Source organism: Phoxinus phoxinus (genome assembly GCF_949152265.1).
Source record: "Phoxinus phoxinus genome assembly, chromosome: 14".
Taxonomy (NCBI): Eukaryota; Metazoa; Chordata; class Actinopteri; order Cypriniformes; family Leuciscidae; genus Phoxinus; species Phoxinus phoxinus.
In genome coordinates, this window is record NC_136889.1 from 13,263,860 (window position 1) to 13,284,108 (window position 20,249).

General features: G+C 37.9%; 1 protein-coding gene across 2 annotated transcripts; it reads right to left on the bottom strand.

The window, feature by feature from the left end:
• Nucleotides 1–38: 38 nt before the first annotated feature.
• map3k21 (mitogen-activated protein kinase kinase kinase 21) lies at nucleotides 39–19,722 on the bottom strand. Of its 2 annotated transcripts, XM_079634285.1 has the most exons (11): nucleotides 17,967–19,598; nucleotides 11,894–12,074; nucleotides 10,184–10,332; nucleotides 9,353–9,528; nucleotides 7,845–8,085; nucleotides 7,509–7,631; nucleotides 6,907–7,011; nucleotides 6,224–6,374; nucleotides 5,962–6,056; nucleotides 3,542–4,234; nucleotides 39–2,734 (listed from the first exon to the last, which is right to left on the bottom strand). In XM_079634285.1, exons 1-11 carry the CDS (start codon nucleotides 18,727–18,729, stop codon nucleotides 2,361–2,363), a joined length of 3,051 nt encoding a protein of 1,016 aa, XP_079490411.1. In that variant the 5' UTR covers nucleotides 18,730–19,598; the 3' UTR covers nucleotides 39–2,360. The 2 variants fall into 2 exon arrangements, with proteins under 2 accessions (XP_079490411.1, XP_079490412.1); XM_079634286.1 differs by lacking the exon at nucleotides 6,907–7,011 and having other exon boundaries at nucleotides 17,967–19,722.
• Between the last annotated feature and the right edge of the window lie 527 nt (nucleotides 19,723–20,249).

The window sequence follows — 20,249 nt, forward strand, 5'->3', positions numbered from 1 at the left end:
AAATAAAAAGTAAAGAAATGATGAAAGAGAAACGATGCCTAATGTTGTATAAAGGTTTTATTGGTCACTTGTGTAAAGTAAAATAGTAGAATTTGATATAAATGAGATGATTCTGGGCTCAGCCCTTTTATTGAGCCCTCCTGGAGCAAATAACCAGTCCGTATTTAGAACTGAACAGCTTTTAACATTAAATTGGTCACATGGGTAAAACATTAGATAAAAACAGAGCTTGATACAACATACTGTGCAGACACTAAAAAGCAAAACCAGTAAAACTATTTGCAGTGCATGTGAACCATGTAACAATCTCTCGAAACCATTTTTACAATCCAAGACTTCAACTTTGGTGAAAAATGAATATTCTGTAGCTTAATTCCAAACTAAAGGTTTTCTGTCTTTTACACATTGTGTCCTTCATGTTTGGGAATCAGTCCAAATGAAACCGCTTTAAAGGTTTGATCTCTGCAGTTCTCCGATAACAGGAGAAATGATTGTGCTTAGACAATAACACCAAATGAATTCCTCAAAAACGGGCATCATATTATTGTTACTTCATCATAAAAGTAATGTTCATTGCAAGACATAAAAAAGAGGCACCACAATGTCTCTTGAGTCCTTTGTTCTTATAAATCCTAATGTGCAGTTGTATATCTAAACTAGTAGTATCATTACGTCTTTATATATAATAACAGCATAAATGTAATGAACAATCATCATTACATGACTCGAAAATTCCAGTGCTACACAACGTATATTCTTCTTCCTTTAAAACATCTCCACATAATGGGTATTTTTAAACAGGAGTCATTGTGAAACCCTGTGATCATTTATGAACAAACAGCACATTTACTCTGAATAGAATTACTGTAAATACAGTAAATAATTCTCGCTCACACTAAAAGGAAAAGCTTTTCAATACTGTATGCAAGTAGTTTCTCAAACACATCTTTACCAACAAACTAAGGGTTTTAGTACTCTTCCATGTTGCAATTTGTTCAATAGTGCATGTTCCAAGTCACAGTCTCCACATCTTGAAGACACAAAACAGTATTTTTAAATGTCACACAGAGAGAACAGAAAAGCAAGATACTGAACTACTTAAGTCCACAACAGACAATGAACAAGTTAATAATTCAGTCTTCTACACAGGGTAATGATTGAGAAAACCGTTTGAAAGACTAGCAGCTAGAAGAGCATTGGGGTTTTGCGGCAGCAGTTTAAATCACTAAGATACAGTATAATGCTGAAGTATATTTTAATAATAACTCTAAACATTCTGTGAACCTACTGCAGCTTAAACTCAAAATCAAGCTACTCAGATGGTAACAGTTTTAAGTAGAATCCTGGTTCCTCAATTAATTTATTAGTGGATTTATAGTATAATGTGATATTTAACAACAAATGAAAGTAAGGGTTTTTATGGAAAGGAATGATCTGTAAATAAAAAGCAATAATGATTAACACCATCAATATAGTTCACCCATCACTATTTGGCAGTATAATGCGAGGTTTATATATAAATGTATATTTATACTGTATATTTTTGCTCCCCATTTGGGTTTGATCAACAATACTGCCATAATTAGTAATGCAATCTAAAAGATATAGACATGAATTCACTTCTAAAAGACATAATTAGTTCAAATTAATTTGAATTAAAGCTAAAAAAGGAGAGAGTCCATTAGGTGGGTATCCAATATAGCTTTAAGGGGGGGATAAAAGAAGAATGTTGGGGAAAAAACTAGCAGAAATAAATTGATTAATGCAATGCTGACCACAGCATGGTTCAGGAATCAATTTCAAAAGGTCATTGAAAAGAAAACCTTTTTTAAATATCATGTATTAGTATATAAAATAATGAGCTATGTATGGCAATTCTAAGCTGCTGTTTGAAAGCTAGCAACATAAGGTCTGTTAGTTTGGTCAATCGCATCTGCGATGGAACTTCATCTGTACGACTATTAATAATTATACTATATAAACACTGTGGGCCCTGTTTATGCCTTTCATATGACATTACATGATACAGAATCAAACGTCTGAACACTAAAATAAAACAAATAAAAATCAGTAGTTTTAACAGAATCTGAGATTTTGTTCATGTGTACTGATCAAATCACTGCAATTCTACTGTAAGTTCAGTGGAATGTTGATCATTCACTTCATATACGTCACTTCATATTAAATTACATATCAAAGTAAACAGCATATAAATAAAGGTACTACAGAATATCTCCAGCAGCAATGGCTCATAAATTGGTCAAAGGCCATGATGTTAATCTTGGAAAAACAAAACAACTAAATGTCATGTGGAACAGATTCAAGACGAAAGTAAGATTGTGTTCCAGATGCAGCTTATTTCAGGATAAAAACTTTTTCTCCAGTTCAAAGACAGATGGCCGACCTGGCGAGCTCTGTATTCGACAGAGGGGAACCGTGCAGTCTCGTTTTTGACCCTCTGTGTCCATGTCCAGTAAAGAGCAGCCCATTTTGACCTCTGAGGGGAGGACCACGTCCAAGTTTTGGGCACTCTTCTCCCCAGAGTAGTGCCCGAGTGAATAGCTCTTGTTGCGACTCTTTAGAAGACCCCATGAGTGAGATTTGCTTCTTAGAGAAAGTGGTCTGGGTCTAGATACTGGTTCCTTCTCTTGAGCAGGCTCTCTGTCAGCCTTCTTTTTTGCGGTAGTGGTAGCGGAATCAGTTGGACTGGCCTGGCAGTTACTGCTGCCGTTAACTAAAGAAAAGAGTGCAACATGGTTAATAAACAATATTTGAAAACAAAATTTCATTGATATGGGTTGATGCAGTAATGAGCAAATCTGTATTGGCCGGTATTCAGTTTAATTTTATATACTCATTTACATTTAGATAAAATACAACCGATACAAAAGTAAATTAAGACCTCACAACACATATATATAGGCTAGTATGTACAGCATGAAAAATTTATATTTCAGATAACATTTAAAAAATGTAAGGGGTTATTAAAAGGTATATATATTTATTATATTTTCAGCTTTCTTTAGAGTGTAATATTGCAGTTTGAGCATTAAAAAAAAGGTCTAAAAAGTTCCAAAGCACAAAGTCCACTCCAAAGGGAGTTATTATCTATATCAGTAAGCACTTTCTCTGAACTCCCTGAAACGCCTCGATTTAGTCTTTTATATTTCTAATTTAAATCATTCTTGCCCAAGGCATACACACAAAAAACGGCGAGGCCTGGTTGAGTGTGTTAGTGTGTTGAAACAGTTACGGTAGGTGACGTGACATTTCCAAATTTTTCGTGAGATCACCTGAGCATACAAATACTAAATTAATAATTTAAAATATCCATTTTACATTCTATAAATAATGTTGTGCGGTCTAAATTAACTTGTAGCATTTAAAACAATCAATCTTATACTGATAATATATTTTATAAGTTTCATTTTTTAATTATTTAGACAAAATAGAAAAGATATTTAAAATCGGCCATTTATCGGTTATCAGAAATAGTTCTAATATCGTGATCAACCCTTAAGAATATTAGCACATGACTCACTGGTCTGACACACAGCAGGACTGGACTTCTTTCTCCTAAGCCGAGAGCTGGATCCAGAAGCGAGATCTTGCACAGGGGTTGAGGGGAGAACTTCACTGGTGCCTGTATTCTGGTGTGTCCGGGAATTGCTAGTTGGAGTCTCGTTCATTAGGTTGTGCACAGACCCTTCACAATCAGACTGCAGGAGGCACTTAGTGGAGTTGCACTCAGAAATCGATGACATGGCGAGCAGGTTTACGGGCCCAGCGGTAACCTCGTCCTTTCGTGAACGGCCACCAGGGGGGCTGGTGCTGCGGCGGAAGCGAGTAGCACGCTGAAACAGGCCCTCTCGTTTCTTCTTCTCCTCACGTGGCTCCGGTTCCTCATTGGTAGGACCCTTACAGACCTCTCGCAGGTCAAAGCCCAATGCGACAGATGCCAGGATGGAGGCACAGCCATAGAGAACAGAGTCTGTGCGCCGGCATGTGGTGCTGCGCTTTAGGCTGTTGGTGGGTGTGTGCTGAGGTGTGGTGCTGGTGGAACTTGTGGATGTAGTTGGATCGTCCTGGCTCTCACCTCCACCAGCCGACCCCTGGCTCTCCCCCTGTTCATCTTTCCACAGAGGTAGATCGATATACACCTGGTTGGGGAACTTGAGTTGCTTTGGTTTGTTGTCAGATCCATCAGCAGAGCATACTTCATCTTTACTGGTTCCTGGGGGGAAAAAAGACAAGTATAACTACAGATGTTAGGTTAGAGACTATGTTATGTCGTTTCATGATCTGTTAAGTAGCTTCAAAATTCCTAAATCCAATCTATTCCATTATTTTCAATTATGTGACTTTGCCAAAGCACACTTTGCTCCCTTTCCTCACCAGAAAACTTTGATTGAAGATATAAATGTAACTTCCGAAAACCTTATGCACCAGAGAAACAAGCGCGCAGCCATCTTTAAAATGTTGTCTTTGAACTTCTGTTTTTGCGTTAGCTCTGTATATTTCTATGGCATCACTGTCAGAGTAATTAAAGCTGGTGAAGTGGATTTACTTATTGCAGAGGTAACGAAAGGTATCACGAGGATTGTAATGTTGGAAGTGGATGTCATAACAAATGTCAGTAGACCAGGCAGATTTTAAAATGAGCGGTTCATTCATAAATCCGTAAGATCTTACCATCATGCTGTGGAAATACAAACCGAAGACGGAACACAACGAGCACAGCGCTGAAAGGGGGCGGGGCTACATAAGGTCTATAGCCTCAATATATAACTTGTTATGCTCTTCACAATTCCCCCCTCTTTCTGGTCTCAATGAAACTTGGGAAAAGCAGCTCGGTATAGAACTTGACGGGGAGCTGAGGAATAATACTCTAGCTAAAATAAATTTGATGTGTATCTGTGCTCCTTTGAATCTTGTCCAATTTAAAGCAAAATTAGAAAAAGAAACTTTCTTTAGCAGGAGACGACAGTTGCAATACATGGTCACTATCCCCAGCAGATCATATTCATACATTTTTACCAATGTCCTAAATTGTATTCATTTGTGTCATTTTTTTTTTTAGGCCCTAAATATTTCTTTGCACTTATTTTATTGCTTTTGCTTCATTTGAGCCAGAAGCCTAATACTGCTACATTGGATATTTTCACACCCCTTCTTTAATTTTTTTTGATTGAAAGTCCTAATGTCCTTTCTATATTTGGAAAATATTAAATAGACAATAAGGGATTCTGTTAACTCATTTTTATAAAATGTTTATTTTATTTGTTTAATTGTTATTATTAATATTATTCTATTTCTATATTCTATATTTTTAACTATTTAATTTTCTCCCCCTTTGTTTTTGTGAGATACTTTGGGATGGGTAGGGATAATGGGGCTGTTCTGGTTATTAGCATAGTTTGATTATTTTTAAAATCCATAAAGTTAGATTAAAGTAGGTTGTGATGATGTTTGCCATGTATGCCATGCATATAATGTCAATTAAGAATCTGCCTAATTTGTTTAATATATTACGGTTTCAACTTTCTACAAAGTAGCACGACTGTCTTCAACATTGATAATTATAAGAAGTGTTTCTTGAGCACCAAATAAGCATATTATAATGATTTCTGAAGGATGGCTTGTAATGGAAGTAATGGCTGCTGAAAATTCACGTTATTTATTCACAGGAATAAATTACATTTCACAACACATTATAAATGAAGTATTTTTCAATAACCTTGATAAAAGACGCTAAAAGACGAATGCAGTGAACAAGCAATTTGACAACAAATAAAACTTTAGATTATGAACTGTGTGCAGACAGTGATTATTGTCACGTCAAAAAGGAGGTTTCAGGGAACTTGTTCTTTGTTACCTGATTTAAAGATACAACAAAGAGCGATGAAAACTGAGTACAGGTACATGGAAAAAGTAAATGGAAGATGAGCTTTCTTTACATACCCTGCTCTGCAAATAATGCAGCCAATGGAACAGATTTCTGGGATTTCATAAGACTAGTGGACCAGGGACTGCTTCCATCTGAGAGAGGTCGAACTCTGAAGACAAAATGACAGTGGCACCCACAATTAATAACTCATGAGAACACACTAAAGTATGCATACTAAAGCAACTACATGTATTTATTGAATAATTAAAATGATAAGATAATATTTTTGTCTAGGCTTTAAGAAAAGGAACACACAAAAATAAACACTGTTCCAACCTTTCAGCACAATTTCCTCTTTCCTTCGTCTGCACAGAGCTCGGCCCCCATGTGCGGCCCTTCTTCTTGAACCCTTTCTTGACATCTTCAAACTCCTCAGGTTTGTAATTGGTGCTTCGGCCCCATGTTCTGTTGCTCTCGTCCAGGGTCACTAGAGATGAAGATACATAGAATTTGAAACAGAATTGCTAATACCAATGGAAATGTTCTTCAACTGACAGTCCCAATATCTGCCACACCACAGACTCAGACACAGATTCAATCTATTAGTCCTTCACAGCATTTTTAGACAATTAAGGCAACCTCCACCACCCAGCAAAACAAGTGTTAGATCATTACAATCATTCTCGAAAACAGTTAATGGAGCTTCAGGAAGAACATCGTGAGAACATTAGTTTTCAATCTTTTGGGATTTTTTACACTGAAAAGTGTTACTATTGATGCAATCATCAGATCGAGGTTGGCAGCACCAGCTCAAGGTCTACAATAATGATTGATTCCCAAAGCAAAATCATTACAAACAATTAAAACTTCATCAAGCAATGCTTTAAGACAACATTTTGTAACCTAAAGGCATCAAAACAAAAAGAGATGTTGTGAAGTAAGAGCCATAGTGATCAGCAATCACACCAACACACAGTTAGATGGGGCGGCTTTGTCTCACAGGACCACAGTGTCCTTGCCTTTCTTCCTAAACCCGCTAGGAGGTTTACACTCGCTTGTGATATCCACATCCTGGTGATACACAAACATACTGTCCCTTCGGCTAGTCTCACCTGGGTGGCTCACTGATGGAAAAAAAAAAGTTATAAATGTGACAAACACAGGACTCAGCAACCACTGGCAATGACCTGGATGCCACTTTTTTGTCACCATTTTTTTGTCACACTGAGCTACCCACAAATGGATTGATTAGTGTGACTGCCCTTGGTACATGTTTTTACTGTATTGAAACTGGCAAAACATTTAAACAGGAATGATATGGGCCAATCCTGATATTAGCTAATTACAATGGAATGGATAGACAATGGGTCTGTTTGAATTTCAGATTCTTGTTGAAGTACTTTAAGATCATTTCTTATAATTGGAAGATAAATGGTGGAAATTCCCTTTAAAATAAAGAAGATCATATTTAAACTTCTAAACCTACTTGGAAAGAAAAATATGTCTTATACGTTTAAAAAACTTTTTACCCAAAATCTCAAAAATATTGTAAAGGTGTGGTAAATTGTAAAATACCAATGTGGCAGATGCTGTACGGATGTGTAAGAGAGCGGGCACTTACACTGAATGGCTCGGAGGCGAGGGATCAGTGTAGGGCTGCTGGGAGGGCTGGAGTTAGTGCTATTGAGGCTTCTCCTTTTGTCCATAGTTGGAGAGGCCTGAACTGTGATTTTATGCTGAAAATCTGATGAACAAATAAGGTTACCCATAAGTAATATTTACTAAAAACACTTTACTACATTTTACAATAACATTTTGCACATAAACCTTCTTTACAACTCTAATTCTGCAAGAAAAACAATTCTGTTAACATTAATAAGAAACAATTTACTGAGATTAATTAATGTGACAACAAATTGATATGTAAACTAATAAGATCAGATAGTACGGCTCTAACCTGAGGGTAAGCTGATGCGGTTGCCATCTTTGAGCTTGAGGCGGCTGCGTTTGAACTTGCCCTTCCGTTTCTTAACATTGGGCTTGTCCTTGTTGAGTTGGAATATGAGGATGTTGAGTTCACGCTCAAGCACATTAATTTCCCGTTCGGCCAGCTGCTGTTCTCTCCTCTTCAACAGCTCTTCATGAGACTTCTGTTGAAGGGCTGCTCGCGTCAGTTCCTCCTCACGAGAACGAAGCTCCTGTTTGTGTCAAGAACATTTGTGATCAAGCACATTTTGCAAGAAATCTATCATTGGAAGAGTTTATCAAAAAAATACATGATGGTGAGTGAATGATGACAGAATAAAATTTTTGGACGAACTATTTCTTCAAACTATAGCCAAACAATGACCAAATAAATATAAATATTTGTATATACTGAATTACTGACCGAGAAAGCAAAAATTGGATAGTTCTCATGCTTATGAAACCGCTCTTTGTCTATGAGCAAAAAAGACATCATTTGTATGAATGGCAGTTTCACTTCCTTTGGCCTTGGAGAACAGAGCTCAGATTCCTCTCTACCTTGAACTGCACATTTCAGATCAGCCTTCTGTTCTTGTTTTTACCCTTGAGCACCATAAACACAACAATAATACTAGACATGTAAGTGGGTTATCCACAAAATAGCAGCACCATTTATAAGCTAGTAAATAAAAACAAAAATTTCTTATGTTCCCTTTCTCTAATTTTCACTTCTGCTCTGGCCAACACTTCAATCTTAATATAGTGAATATGGTAATGAAAATCCTGCCTTTTGGTTAAAAGAATAAATCATCTTTGTGATAGTTAGTTTACTCATTCTCTATATCTCTTGAACAGAATAATCCACATGTATAAAACTTGCAGACAGAATTGTTAAGCATTAATCAAAACCGTTTTCCGCCCACATGGAGTAAAGCCGTTTGCCCTAATCTCTTATGAATAAATTCTGTAAGAAGCTTTGGGGCACTCTGCCAAGAAACACAATTGGGCAGATGATTTTGACAATTAATTAATGAATTAACAATTTGTTTATTTACAATCGAGTAAAAGTTCCCTTGGTGCATCCCTTAACAAGGAAGATATTTATGTGACAGGACTGTTCCTAAAGGAGTGGAAAAATTCACAGATCAAGAATGACTTGCACGTGAAACACAATGTCAGGATTTCTACATCAAGTTTTAGCTGACTTGCAGGAAAATGCATTCTTGATCAACCAATGGCAAACCCTTTCCAACATAACAAGCTGCTAAGATCGGAAGCAGCTTATCATATTAACTTCATTGGACACTTAATGCCATTTCATTGCTAACAGCTAGCTTTGTTAAGAGGATCAGTCCAACCAAATACAGCTTACCTAATAAAATCTGAACCATATTTGATAAGAAAACAATATAGGCCCACTGTCTCATAACAAAATAAATCAAAACTATATGTAAAACAAGCTCAGAAATGAAAAATAGTCAAAATCTTTTATCAACAGACCTTTTCTTTAGTGCGTAGCTCATCAAACATTTCCTGGATCTCCACTCTCCAGTCCTCCTGCATTGAATGGAAGGAGTCCTGAGGCATGGTGGCCATCACAGCCTCTTCTATGGCAGTCAGTTGCTCCAAAATGGAAGCAAACGACGGACGGATATGGGGATCCTGCTCCCAGCATTCTATGAACAAAAAATATGTTGGAACTCTTGTAGGTTATCATTACAATGGCCATGTGTTTTAATTCATTGCAGATTGCAGTGGGACTGATTTATACTCAAACCCCATTCATATACCATTCATTTCAATGAGTTTGCATACATTTAAACATTTCACACAATGGTCACTGTAAATTGCAAAGTTAAATCAGGAGTGAGATGTGTGTCAATAGAACTTTCATTCCTCGAGTGCAGTCAAGACAGGACAGATAATTCACTCTTCTATATGATTGGTCTGTAAACACATACATGTAGAATACTGCGTGGATATTCATACATTGATCGTTTTTGTTGATTATCCAGCTTATTTTAACATATTTGACATGGCCATTTGTAACTTGAATGTGTTACCATAGTTTTACCATCAATACACATAATCTGTGATTGCCTTTTTTCAGGATATATCCAGATGTGCAGTCTACCAACAACATTAGAGTGACAGCACTAGGAATGCCCATGAGCAACTTGAGGTATGGAGACAAGCCACATGCAGCAACAAAGTCACTGACGGTGTGAATGGGGCATCAGTGCCTAAATGTCTGAAATCTCATGGAGTGTTGATAACATATAGTGATGGTATAAATAATGCGTAATATCAGTAAACCACTATCAGACCTACCCTCCATGAGCTTGGCAAAAGGCTCGGGGCAGGTAGATGGAATGGGAAGGGTTAATTTGTTGACAGCAACTCCATAGGCAACTGCCAAGCCGTCAATGCCACGGTAAGGAACCTCTCCAGTCAGTAATTCCCAAAGGAGGACTCCATAACTGGACAAAGAACAGAACACAGGGAAGTGTCAGTGTGGTATGAATCACACCAATTGGCTGAAAGAATAGTGCTTATGTATAATATGAACCAGGCAGGCAACTTTGGGGCCCTCTGTACTTTTTCCCTAATCAAAGGTTGTACACTGATTGCACTTTTAAATTACGTGTGTATACATAAAGCATCTCAAGAGGCAAATTCTTAATGGATCCCAAAGCAAACATTGTATGATCATTGTTTTACATTACATCTCTTCTTAACATCATAGAAAGGCAAAGAAAGGAAAATACAATGTTCTAGCAATGTTAGGAAAGAAAGAAGATAGAAGTGAAACCAATCATGTGTCGGAGCAAAGTGGCATGATCATTTTTTTTTTTTTAAAGACGAGACTTCACATTTAGCTTTCACAAACAAGGTAAAAGGGCAGTTGGAACACCACCAAATGCTGTACTGATTGAAACTGACCCAAATATTCAGTGAACCTAAAAACGAAATCAAACACTAGGTATTACATTTAAGCTCTGTTCTAAAACTTAGGCCCTGTTTACACCTGGTATTATGATGCGTTTTGGTTGACCAGATCATAAGTGGATGATACTAAATTACAGGTATAAACAGGGTCTAAAACATTTTGAGCTTGTCTACTTTCGACCACATCCAGAGATAGTAAAAAATGCGTTCGACCAGATTGCTTTCGTAGTGTAAACGGTCGTGTTTGAACAGTCACAAAAGACCACCTACTCTCCACCTATACTTAATGCGTACATATTATGGGAAGAGCGCTAGCCAGAAGGGATTTAACTTTGTTGGCTGAAGACCCAAGTTTGGTTTGAAGATGAAAAATGTACCAAGCACAATGTTCTCTCACCATTCCTGATTACAAACACAGACACTCACAGCTTTCAGTGAAGCGGCTATCAGAGCAGAATCGAAAGCTGATCCTCTCTGTATGTTTTTCTGTCGTCTGTGTTCATATGTAAATTGCACAATCTTATTTTGTCCATTAGATTAAAAAAATCTGGAAAAAACCCATACATTCCCTCTCCCTCCCTCTGAAATCAGGAGAGAAGTAGTTGAAAGTGGACAAAAGAAACGGATTAAAACATCAGGTTTTAATCATGGGTATGTGTCTGCCTCATCTACTTGTGATCCAATTGACCAAAATGGATCTTAATACCAGGTGTAAACAGGGCCCTAGTGAACTACCTTGCAGTGCAGTCTATCGCCTACATGTAGAGCAGCATCCAAACTGAAACTGATTCTCTCAAGTGACTGATTTGGAACACTTCCAATAGCATTTGAAGTTTGCAAGCTACAGACACAATATTTATAATGAATTACACATATATTCAGTTTGTAATTATATTAAACTATGTTGTATCCATGAACAATACGTTACACTGACTTAGAATTTGGCCAAAATGAAGCGTCAGAAGTATAATTATGTCTTTTGGAAAAGCTTAAAATTATGCCAAAGCAATTGTGTCTAACCTCAAGTAACCAATTCATTTTAATAACAGGCTTTGATCCAAACATTGCAATTAACTTAAAATAACAGCTTACCTCCAGACATCACTCCCTTTAGAAAACAGAGAGGACTTGATGACCTCAGGAGCCATCCAGGAATAAGTGCCAGCAGCACTCATTTTGGTCGTTTTGTGCCACTCACGAGCAAGGCCAAAGTCAGTGATCTTCAGGATTTTTCGACCAATGTCATCATTCTCAATTTTTTCAAGTAATAAAACTAAAAGAAGAACAGAGACAGGAGAAATGTTTTAGATATTTGTACTAAATTACTTATGAGTTGATGGTTAAAACAAATCTGCAGTAATTTCAAGATGAATTTGACTAATTGAGCTATTTTAAAGTATGATGGGAATGTTTTCAACACGTGAGCCTTAGCTTTTGAGCATTTATGTCAATGAATAACAATACAGGAATGCTAAGAGGGTAATCATATTTCCACACTTTTATCATGAAGTGGAATCTTCAAGGACACAGGTCTAAATGAAGAACTCAGAGCGACATACAAGTCGCTCTAGTTTACAATACAGCCTCGTACCAAATGACAAATAACATGAGAACGTAGGCCAGCTGTCTTTGAAGTCCGGAACATCCTGAGGTCAGGAGTAGTATTTCTCAATGGTTGTGTCCTTGACAATATTCCAACTTGAGACCTTTATCAACATCAGTATGTAATAAATAGGGAGGCCCTCAGTTGATAACTACATGTCTGATTAATCTGACCTTGACTCCCTTCCCACTATCATGACCTGAGGGGGTAACTAAGTAGTGTTATTTGTGGACACATTTCATTAAACACTTTTAACTTTCCCAGGCTTCATCCAGCATACATTGGAGAGTACTGGCCTTGACTACACTCCCAGTTTATGCAGTTGTTACAATTTAAGACATTTAGTATAACTGTAACATTTGAATTCGTTCAGTACAAGAATAGTCAAAGTGCATCCATCCATGATAAAAGTAATACATACGGCTCTGGGGGTTTAATAAAGGCCTTCTGAAGTGAAGCGATGTGTTCGTGTAAGAAAAATATCCATATTTGAAATGATCAACTAAAATAACTAGCTTCCGGCAGACGGCCGTACACATTGCTTTACGGCGGAAGAGTGACACTTGACCTTGACGCACAACGTAATGACGAACGCAGAAGGGCAGAGAGGATAGAGCAAAACAAAACACCAGTCACAAATTAGAAGTCTAAAACGGCTATTTTTAAAGAGAAATGTCGGAGGAGCTTGAGTTTGTTGCCCAGCCCTGTTTGTTTGAACTGCGAGAGGCGTCTAAACTTACACTACTTCTACGTCATGGGTTACTCTTGCGGCGCAAATTTCTTTTTTGCATGGTGTGCATACGGTCGTCTGCCGGAGTTTTAAATATGTATATTTTTCTTACACGAACAGATCACTTCACTTCAGAAGGCCTTTATTAAACCCCCAGAGCCATGTGGATTACTTTTATCATGGATAGATGCACTTTGATGGACTTCAAAACAGAAACGGCCATTCACTGCCATTATAAAGCTTGGAAGAGCCAGGATATTTTTTAATAAAACTCTGTGTTAGTCTGAAAGAAGAATGTCATATACACCTAGGATGACTTGAGTAAAACATGGGGTAAAAATTATCCCTTTAATTTCTTTTAAACCCATAAACATGCTGGACACTGGGAATAAAAAGAACCAGACCATTTTACCTGTGAACTTTTATAAGTCTCTTTTTAAGATAAAAGGCTTGCATGTTAGCAAGGTCTCAGGTAAAATTGTCGACAAAACTATCATTTTGGGACAAACATGAAGATTGGAATTCCATTTCGAACAGGTTGCACCTGTTTGATGCTTTCAGTTTAATCTCAGCTGTTGGTTTCTAGCCCTTTAATGTTTCCTTTCCACTAAATAAAAACACAACACCAAACAGTTTAAATATAATGAAATAATAGAGAATTTTACATAGGCCTACCCACAACCTATTATACAATCAGTTTTAGCAAACCAAAAATCCAAGTTGGATATGTATGTGGTCTTATTACAAAAGAAAAATCCACTTTTCTGACATAGATGTTCTGGTCAGATGTGAACCTGAAATATAAAATAAATTAACTTCTAAACTAATAGTACTTTGCTACAGTCTAGCTCTCATTCATTCCCACTTTTGTGACATGTCTTTTCTTGGCTCAGATTTCTATGGTGTCCATTTTATGGAGCAGAAAATCACCTTTAGATCATGAGACAATAACCTGTTTGCCACGGTCCTCCATCTCTTCAACAAGGCCATTGGGTCTCATTCACTGAGCATGCGTAGGCACAATTTTGTGTGTGAAATCCACATACAAACCTTTTCACAAACAAATCATGATTCACCAAAAACTTGTGCAGTGTGTACTAAAATGTATTCAACGTTTTCAAACAAAATACAGGAACTCTGTGCTGTATAAAAGTAGTTTGAACTGGTTTTTGAGAATGACACACTTGGCATTGCTCGAGGATTTGGCGAGAGCGTGTCTACAGAGAGTGGCATATGTTTGACGAGAGTGACGAAAAGCTGTAAAGGAAAGGTTGTGCGGAAAGCCCTTATATGGAGATGGTTTGGATGTGGTTTGGATGCGGCCACTCATTTAGAATATTTCAAATTCAATAACATTAGAACGAGATTAAGAACAAATTCATGTGTGTATCAACATGTGAACTAGGTGGAGATTTGTTGAAATTCCGCTGTGCATAAACAAAATAATCCATGTAATTATTAGTGAACAAGACCCATTATTCTCTATACTGTCAGTCAGTGTGTGTGTGTGTGTGTCTGTGAGAGAGTATTTTGAAGAGCACACATGCTTGAGATTCCTTAACATTACACTTCATGTGCCTGAAATTGCAAAACTGAGTTTTGAAGTGTGGCACAGTGCCGAGTTTCACAGGGACTGCTGGCAACAGTTCTGCAATATTCTTTACCCCCAATCAGGGGAAGCTCCACATCTTGGAGAGAAAACAGCAGCCATTGAGGAGATTAAAAATAATGAAAATAAGCCTTTCAGGCCCAGGAGTCGGGGCATTCTCGGGTTGGCAGTCACCTAGCAACCAGTGCTTGACCATTCCATTGTGCAAACTTATGTTAAGCTTTTGCCCCCTCGTTAGCGACATTCCTTTGAGTGAGGTATTAAAAGATTAGGGCACAAAAACATCATTTCACTCACTATTTGCTATATCTTAAAGATAATCATTAATCATATAAGCAAGACTGGGCACAAAGCAAATATTATTTAATTTCTTATTTTTGAGAGAGAGTATTTGACTTTGCTGTTTGTGCCTTCCTAAAAATGTACCCTCCACCTTTAACCTGCTAAACAATGTACCACCGCAACCTGAATGGGTAAGGAGTCCCCCTCAAAAACACAGCAGAAAGGGTCTGGCTCATGATGGGTTGCTGTTCTGCACTGAGCAAACACACGTTATTTTTTCAATTAAGGTCAGCAAGCTTCCAATGTTGTTTGTCACAATCCTGTGGAGAGATGAACAAACTGAGTTGCGTTAACAGTAGCACTGCCATGCTGAACGGGGGCAGGGTGCCACATTGCGTCTATTGTTGATAGTGGAATGCCGTCTATTTTATTGCTCTAGAAATACTCTGCTAATTTAACAAATGGTAGAATGCTATAGAAAATGACAATAATGGCAATGCGTTTGCAGACAGAAATCATGTACACTACCATTCAGTACGATTTTTTCTAAAGAAATTAATTTATTCAGCATTAAATTAATCAAAAGGGACAGTAAAAACAACAATGCTGCAACAGAATATTTGAATTTATATTTCAAATAAATGCTGTTCGTTTGAACTTTCCATTCATCAAAGAATACTGGGGGGGAAAAGTATCATGGTTTCCAAAAAAATATTAAACAACTGTTTTTAACATTGATTATAAGAAATGCTTCTTGAGCAGCAAATCAGCATACTGTATAATGATTTCTGAAGGATCATGTGCTGCTGATATAGTTATTTTATATAATATATAACAATAATACTGTTTTTACTGAACTTTTGATCAAATAAATGCAGTCTTAGAGAGCAAAAGCGACTTTTTTTGAAACATTAAAACCCCAAAACTTTTGAATGGTAGTTTAGCTATTGGAAACCGCCTGTTAATAAATGAATGGAATTAAGAGAGCCGCTGAATGGATTTACATTATCATGGTACCAGCTGATCAAATCTCTGCAGCACTAAGACTGTATTTGAGTTGCATATTTTTTGTGAGGATTAATCAGAAAGCTAAACTATTCTGTTAACAAGTTACTTAACTTCTGAAAGCAATATCTGAAATGTCTCTTTTAGGTATTAGCATACCTAAGGCAGATAGTGTAAGGGTCTTTCCCAACTTCATATATGACTGAGAAACATGATAGGACAATCTCTAGTCATGCAGTGTCCCCTGCAGCTATAGTAATATTTTAGAGAAAAAAATCCATTTGCATGAAAGAAACTCTTTCCATAAACTTCTGTAATACGTGAAGGGCAAATAAAAAACACCACCACACCAATTCAAATGGTCTAATAATTGTTCCTTGGCAGTACTGAAACAAACAATACAACAAAATAATACTCACCACCAGTGTATGTGAAATAGACTTTATAACACCAATTATTTAATCATCAAAAAAACATTTATATACAGACTTGGTGCTTCTTTATGCAGTCGTATTTTCAGACCAAAGTTTTCTGAACCTTGTTAGCAGATAGCCGGTTTCTCAAGGACACAACACCAGCTGTTCAAACTCTAACCTCTTAACTTCACAACCTGCCTATGGCCACACTCATTCAGAAACCATAATTCCCACAGCTCTTTTTAAAAGGTTTGAAGATAGCCAGTGTTTTTTTTTTTACTTGTTGGCTGTGTAACTCTAGACTCAATACTCTGCTGAAGCACATGACTCAAATCCACTGTTGAAATGCAGGTGCAGTTTTCAAATAGCCTGCTCTTTAGGCAGGGACAATTGGGGTGTGGAGAAAAAAAAAAAGCAACCTTAAATATCTCTTGATGACTGTAGGGCCGCCAACATTTACAAATGTAATTTTATCTTAGTTTAGTAGTTAAGCAATTTGTGTTAAAATGTAAGTATCAAAACTGATATATCAGGCTTTTAAGGAATGTTTATTTATACATTTCTTAGTCATCATTGTATTATTGCATTACATTAAAGGTTACAGGTAATAATAAATACTGAGCTTCTTTGATCATAAAACTAAGCATTTAAAATATCATCTCACAAGACATTTTATTGAGATATAGATTGACAACGGATATTTATAAGCATCAAATATTCTGCTATACTATTAGAATTATTTCATTGATTTACATTACAAACCATCATCTTACATCTTGTTAGACATGAATAACGCTTTTTCAAACGGTTCAATAAACTGTTTTATTACAAAAAAAATAAATAATAATATGTCAGGCTTTACAGGATTAAGGATAAGAGAAATGCTGGGAATGTCTCAAACACTATCTAGAACAGTACAGGCAAGAACAGGAAGGAAATGTTTATTTTTCCACAAGTTTTTTTTTTTTTGTAAATTAAATATCTAAAGTTTTGCAGCCAATGTTGTACTCGGAGATAAACTAATGCTGAAGTTGCTAGAAGGACTTGGGAAGGATCCAGTGTCTTTAACATTAACTACAAAGGCTCTATTCAAATCTTAGGGAATCCATCAATTTTATAGCTTTTCTTCTAGGGTTAGATTTCACTGGTGGCTTCCTTTGAGAAGCATATTGCTTTTAGCGAGAAGATACAACTCCTATGACCACATAATATATATACGTGCAACATTACAGTTAGTCTAGACTGGTAGGATATTCCATGATGAGGTTATAAGGTCTTTCAAGAGGACGTGGTGTTCTGTTCCCCTCCTTTCAGGTACAAACACAGGCATTTATGGGAAAGGTTGGTGTGCTAATAATGATAAAGCTTTGTAAAGGAGGGTGGGGATTAATAATTAACGTGCTAATTGCTGAAGGAAATACCAATGTGACAACCAAGTGTGTGTTTCTACAGTAGAGCAAATACCAGCAATTCTTGGTCAAGATAAGGAGGCATTAATGAGTGTGTGGTAATTATCTTACTGTTGCTGGACTTCAGGTCTCGATGAATAATGGGAACCACGGCCTCCTCGTGGAGATACTGCATGCCTCTGGCGATCTGGACGGCCCAGTTCACGAGGATATGAGGGGGAATCCTTCTGCTCGTCAAGGCGCGGTTCAGAGTCCCTCCTCGGGCATATTCCATGACAAGACACAGGTTGGGCTCGTCCAAACACACCCCCTCCAATTTGATAATGTTGGGATGTTGAAGCATCGAGAAAAGTTTGGCTTCTTGCTTAACACTGTCTGCAGTAGCTGTAATGTCCTCGTCGGGGTCCTGTCGAGCTGCCTTCACCGCGACCTCCTGGTCCTTCCAGGCCCCCCGGTAGACTTTGCCAAACCCTCCGACGCCGATTATTTCTTGTAGAACGAGTTCAGAAAAAGGTATCCGAACAGGGGCGGGCGGGTCACTCTCGCGCGCCCCTACCGCTCTGTAAATAGCTGGTTGGTAAGTAACATAATTTGATGGGAAGATGCCCACGCGACGGTTAATTTTTCCAGTCCACCAGCCTTCGTCTCCCGAGATGGCAGCGTCCTTAGACAGGACCTCTACCACGTCTCCTCGCCGCAGGCTGAGCTCGTCTTCCCCGCTGGCCTCGTAGTCAAACACCGCCGTCCAGAGCGAGCGGGGACACACGGGGGCAGAGTGAGCCCAAGCCCTCGAGTTGGAGGACTCCGTCCAGACATGGTCTTGGAGGCTTAGGCGCCCCTCACCGTTTGGGAAAACGGCCTGGGGAACATCCATGTCTCGGTGCCTGCAGGAGCACCATAGGGTGCCGTGATGTCAAATCAAAGTAAACTAGTCCAGTAGTCGTATTCCCCAGTGACACACACACGCACGCACGCACGCACAAAAAGTTCCTAACAAACCCAGCCAGGTCACTTTATACCAATAATGGAGAGTGGGTCAGGTCAAGTCCGGCTTAATAGAGGTTAAGAGACGCATTGCTTTGTTTCCACGTAAGCCAGCTAACGTTAACCAATCTGGGAATGCGAAATGTCTCTGAGGCACGGACATCAGCTTTAGCCTCAATATTTGCTTCACGAACTTTTTGCTTACATTATAGAGTAAAAACTACATTATCAGCCTGTCGATTCATGCGTCACCAAAAGCACAAATACAAGTAAAACAGCATACCTAAACAACATACCTAACCAGGAAAGTCGAGAGAGTTTTCAAGCCGTGAGGCTACAGGTGCAAAGTACCTGCTCATCCTACACGAATGAATCAAGCTAAATATACACACGATTATTTCACTACCCAAGATAAGGTATACTTAACTTACGTGTCTACTAGTACAAAACCCCTTCGTAACCATTCTCTGGCTGGTTAAAACACATTGCACGAGCAGGCTAAATAGCTGTGCTAACGCGTTAGCTTTATCTCTCCCCGAAGTTTACAAACTAGTTACCGCGGCTCCCAAAAATTCTTCCGTAACCAAGTACAAGTCGCGAGCACAGCAGTAAGCGTTTCCTGCAGCCAGGCTCCCGAACACTTCAGTCGTCCGCCAGCTTTCCAAAAATTGATGGTTTTTCCCCTCTCCTGTGGATCTAAATACTTTTTTCTGAGCTACGAAAACTTTGTTCGGTCAGTTTATGTGTGCACCGCCATCACTTCTCCGCTTCTCCGACTCGACTGACCCTAGAGGAGGAGAGAAGGAAAAGGTGGAAATCGATTGGTTACATGAGTTCACGTGACACTATGCGTGAGCGCAAAATAAGTGGGAACTGCGAACCTTTCTCCTTTTTTTTTTTCAATCTGCGATGTTATGGTACTTCTCAAGATTTATAATTTAGCATATGTTTGGATAAACCAGTCAGTTTTACCCTACAGTTTATAACATGCAGCTTTGGTATATCAAGATAAAGACTAAGCACTACAACATTCCAATAGCTTAAAGCACATAGGAAATCTAATTATCATAGGCTAATGAGATATAAAGAGTAGGCCTATAACTTTTATGTAACATTAATTCACTGAAAAGGAAAACGGTCCAGAGACTATCTCTATAAAAATTTTACATTACACTCATAAACACGTATTTGGAATTTTGGGTCAATGAAGAACCTTTAAAATCCATGAAACCTTTCCATTGCACAAAAGGTTATTTTTTTAATAGAAAAAGATTCTTTAGATTATTAAAATGTTCTTCACACAAACAAAAAAGACAGTCATGGCCAAACTATTGTGAGCCTTGATGGTTTTCTAAATAGGGATATATATATATAGCCTATATTTTTTTTAGTGCTGTCAAATCGATGAAT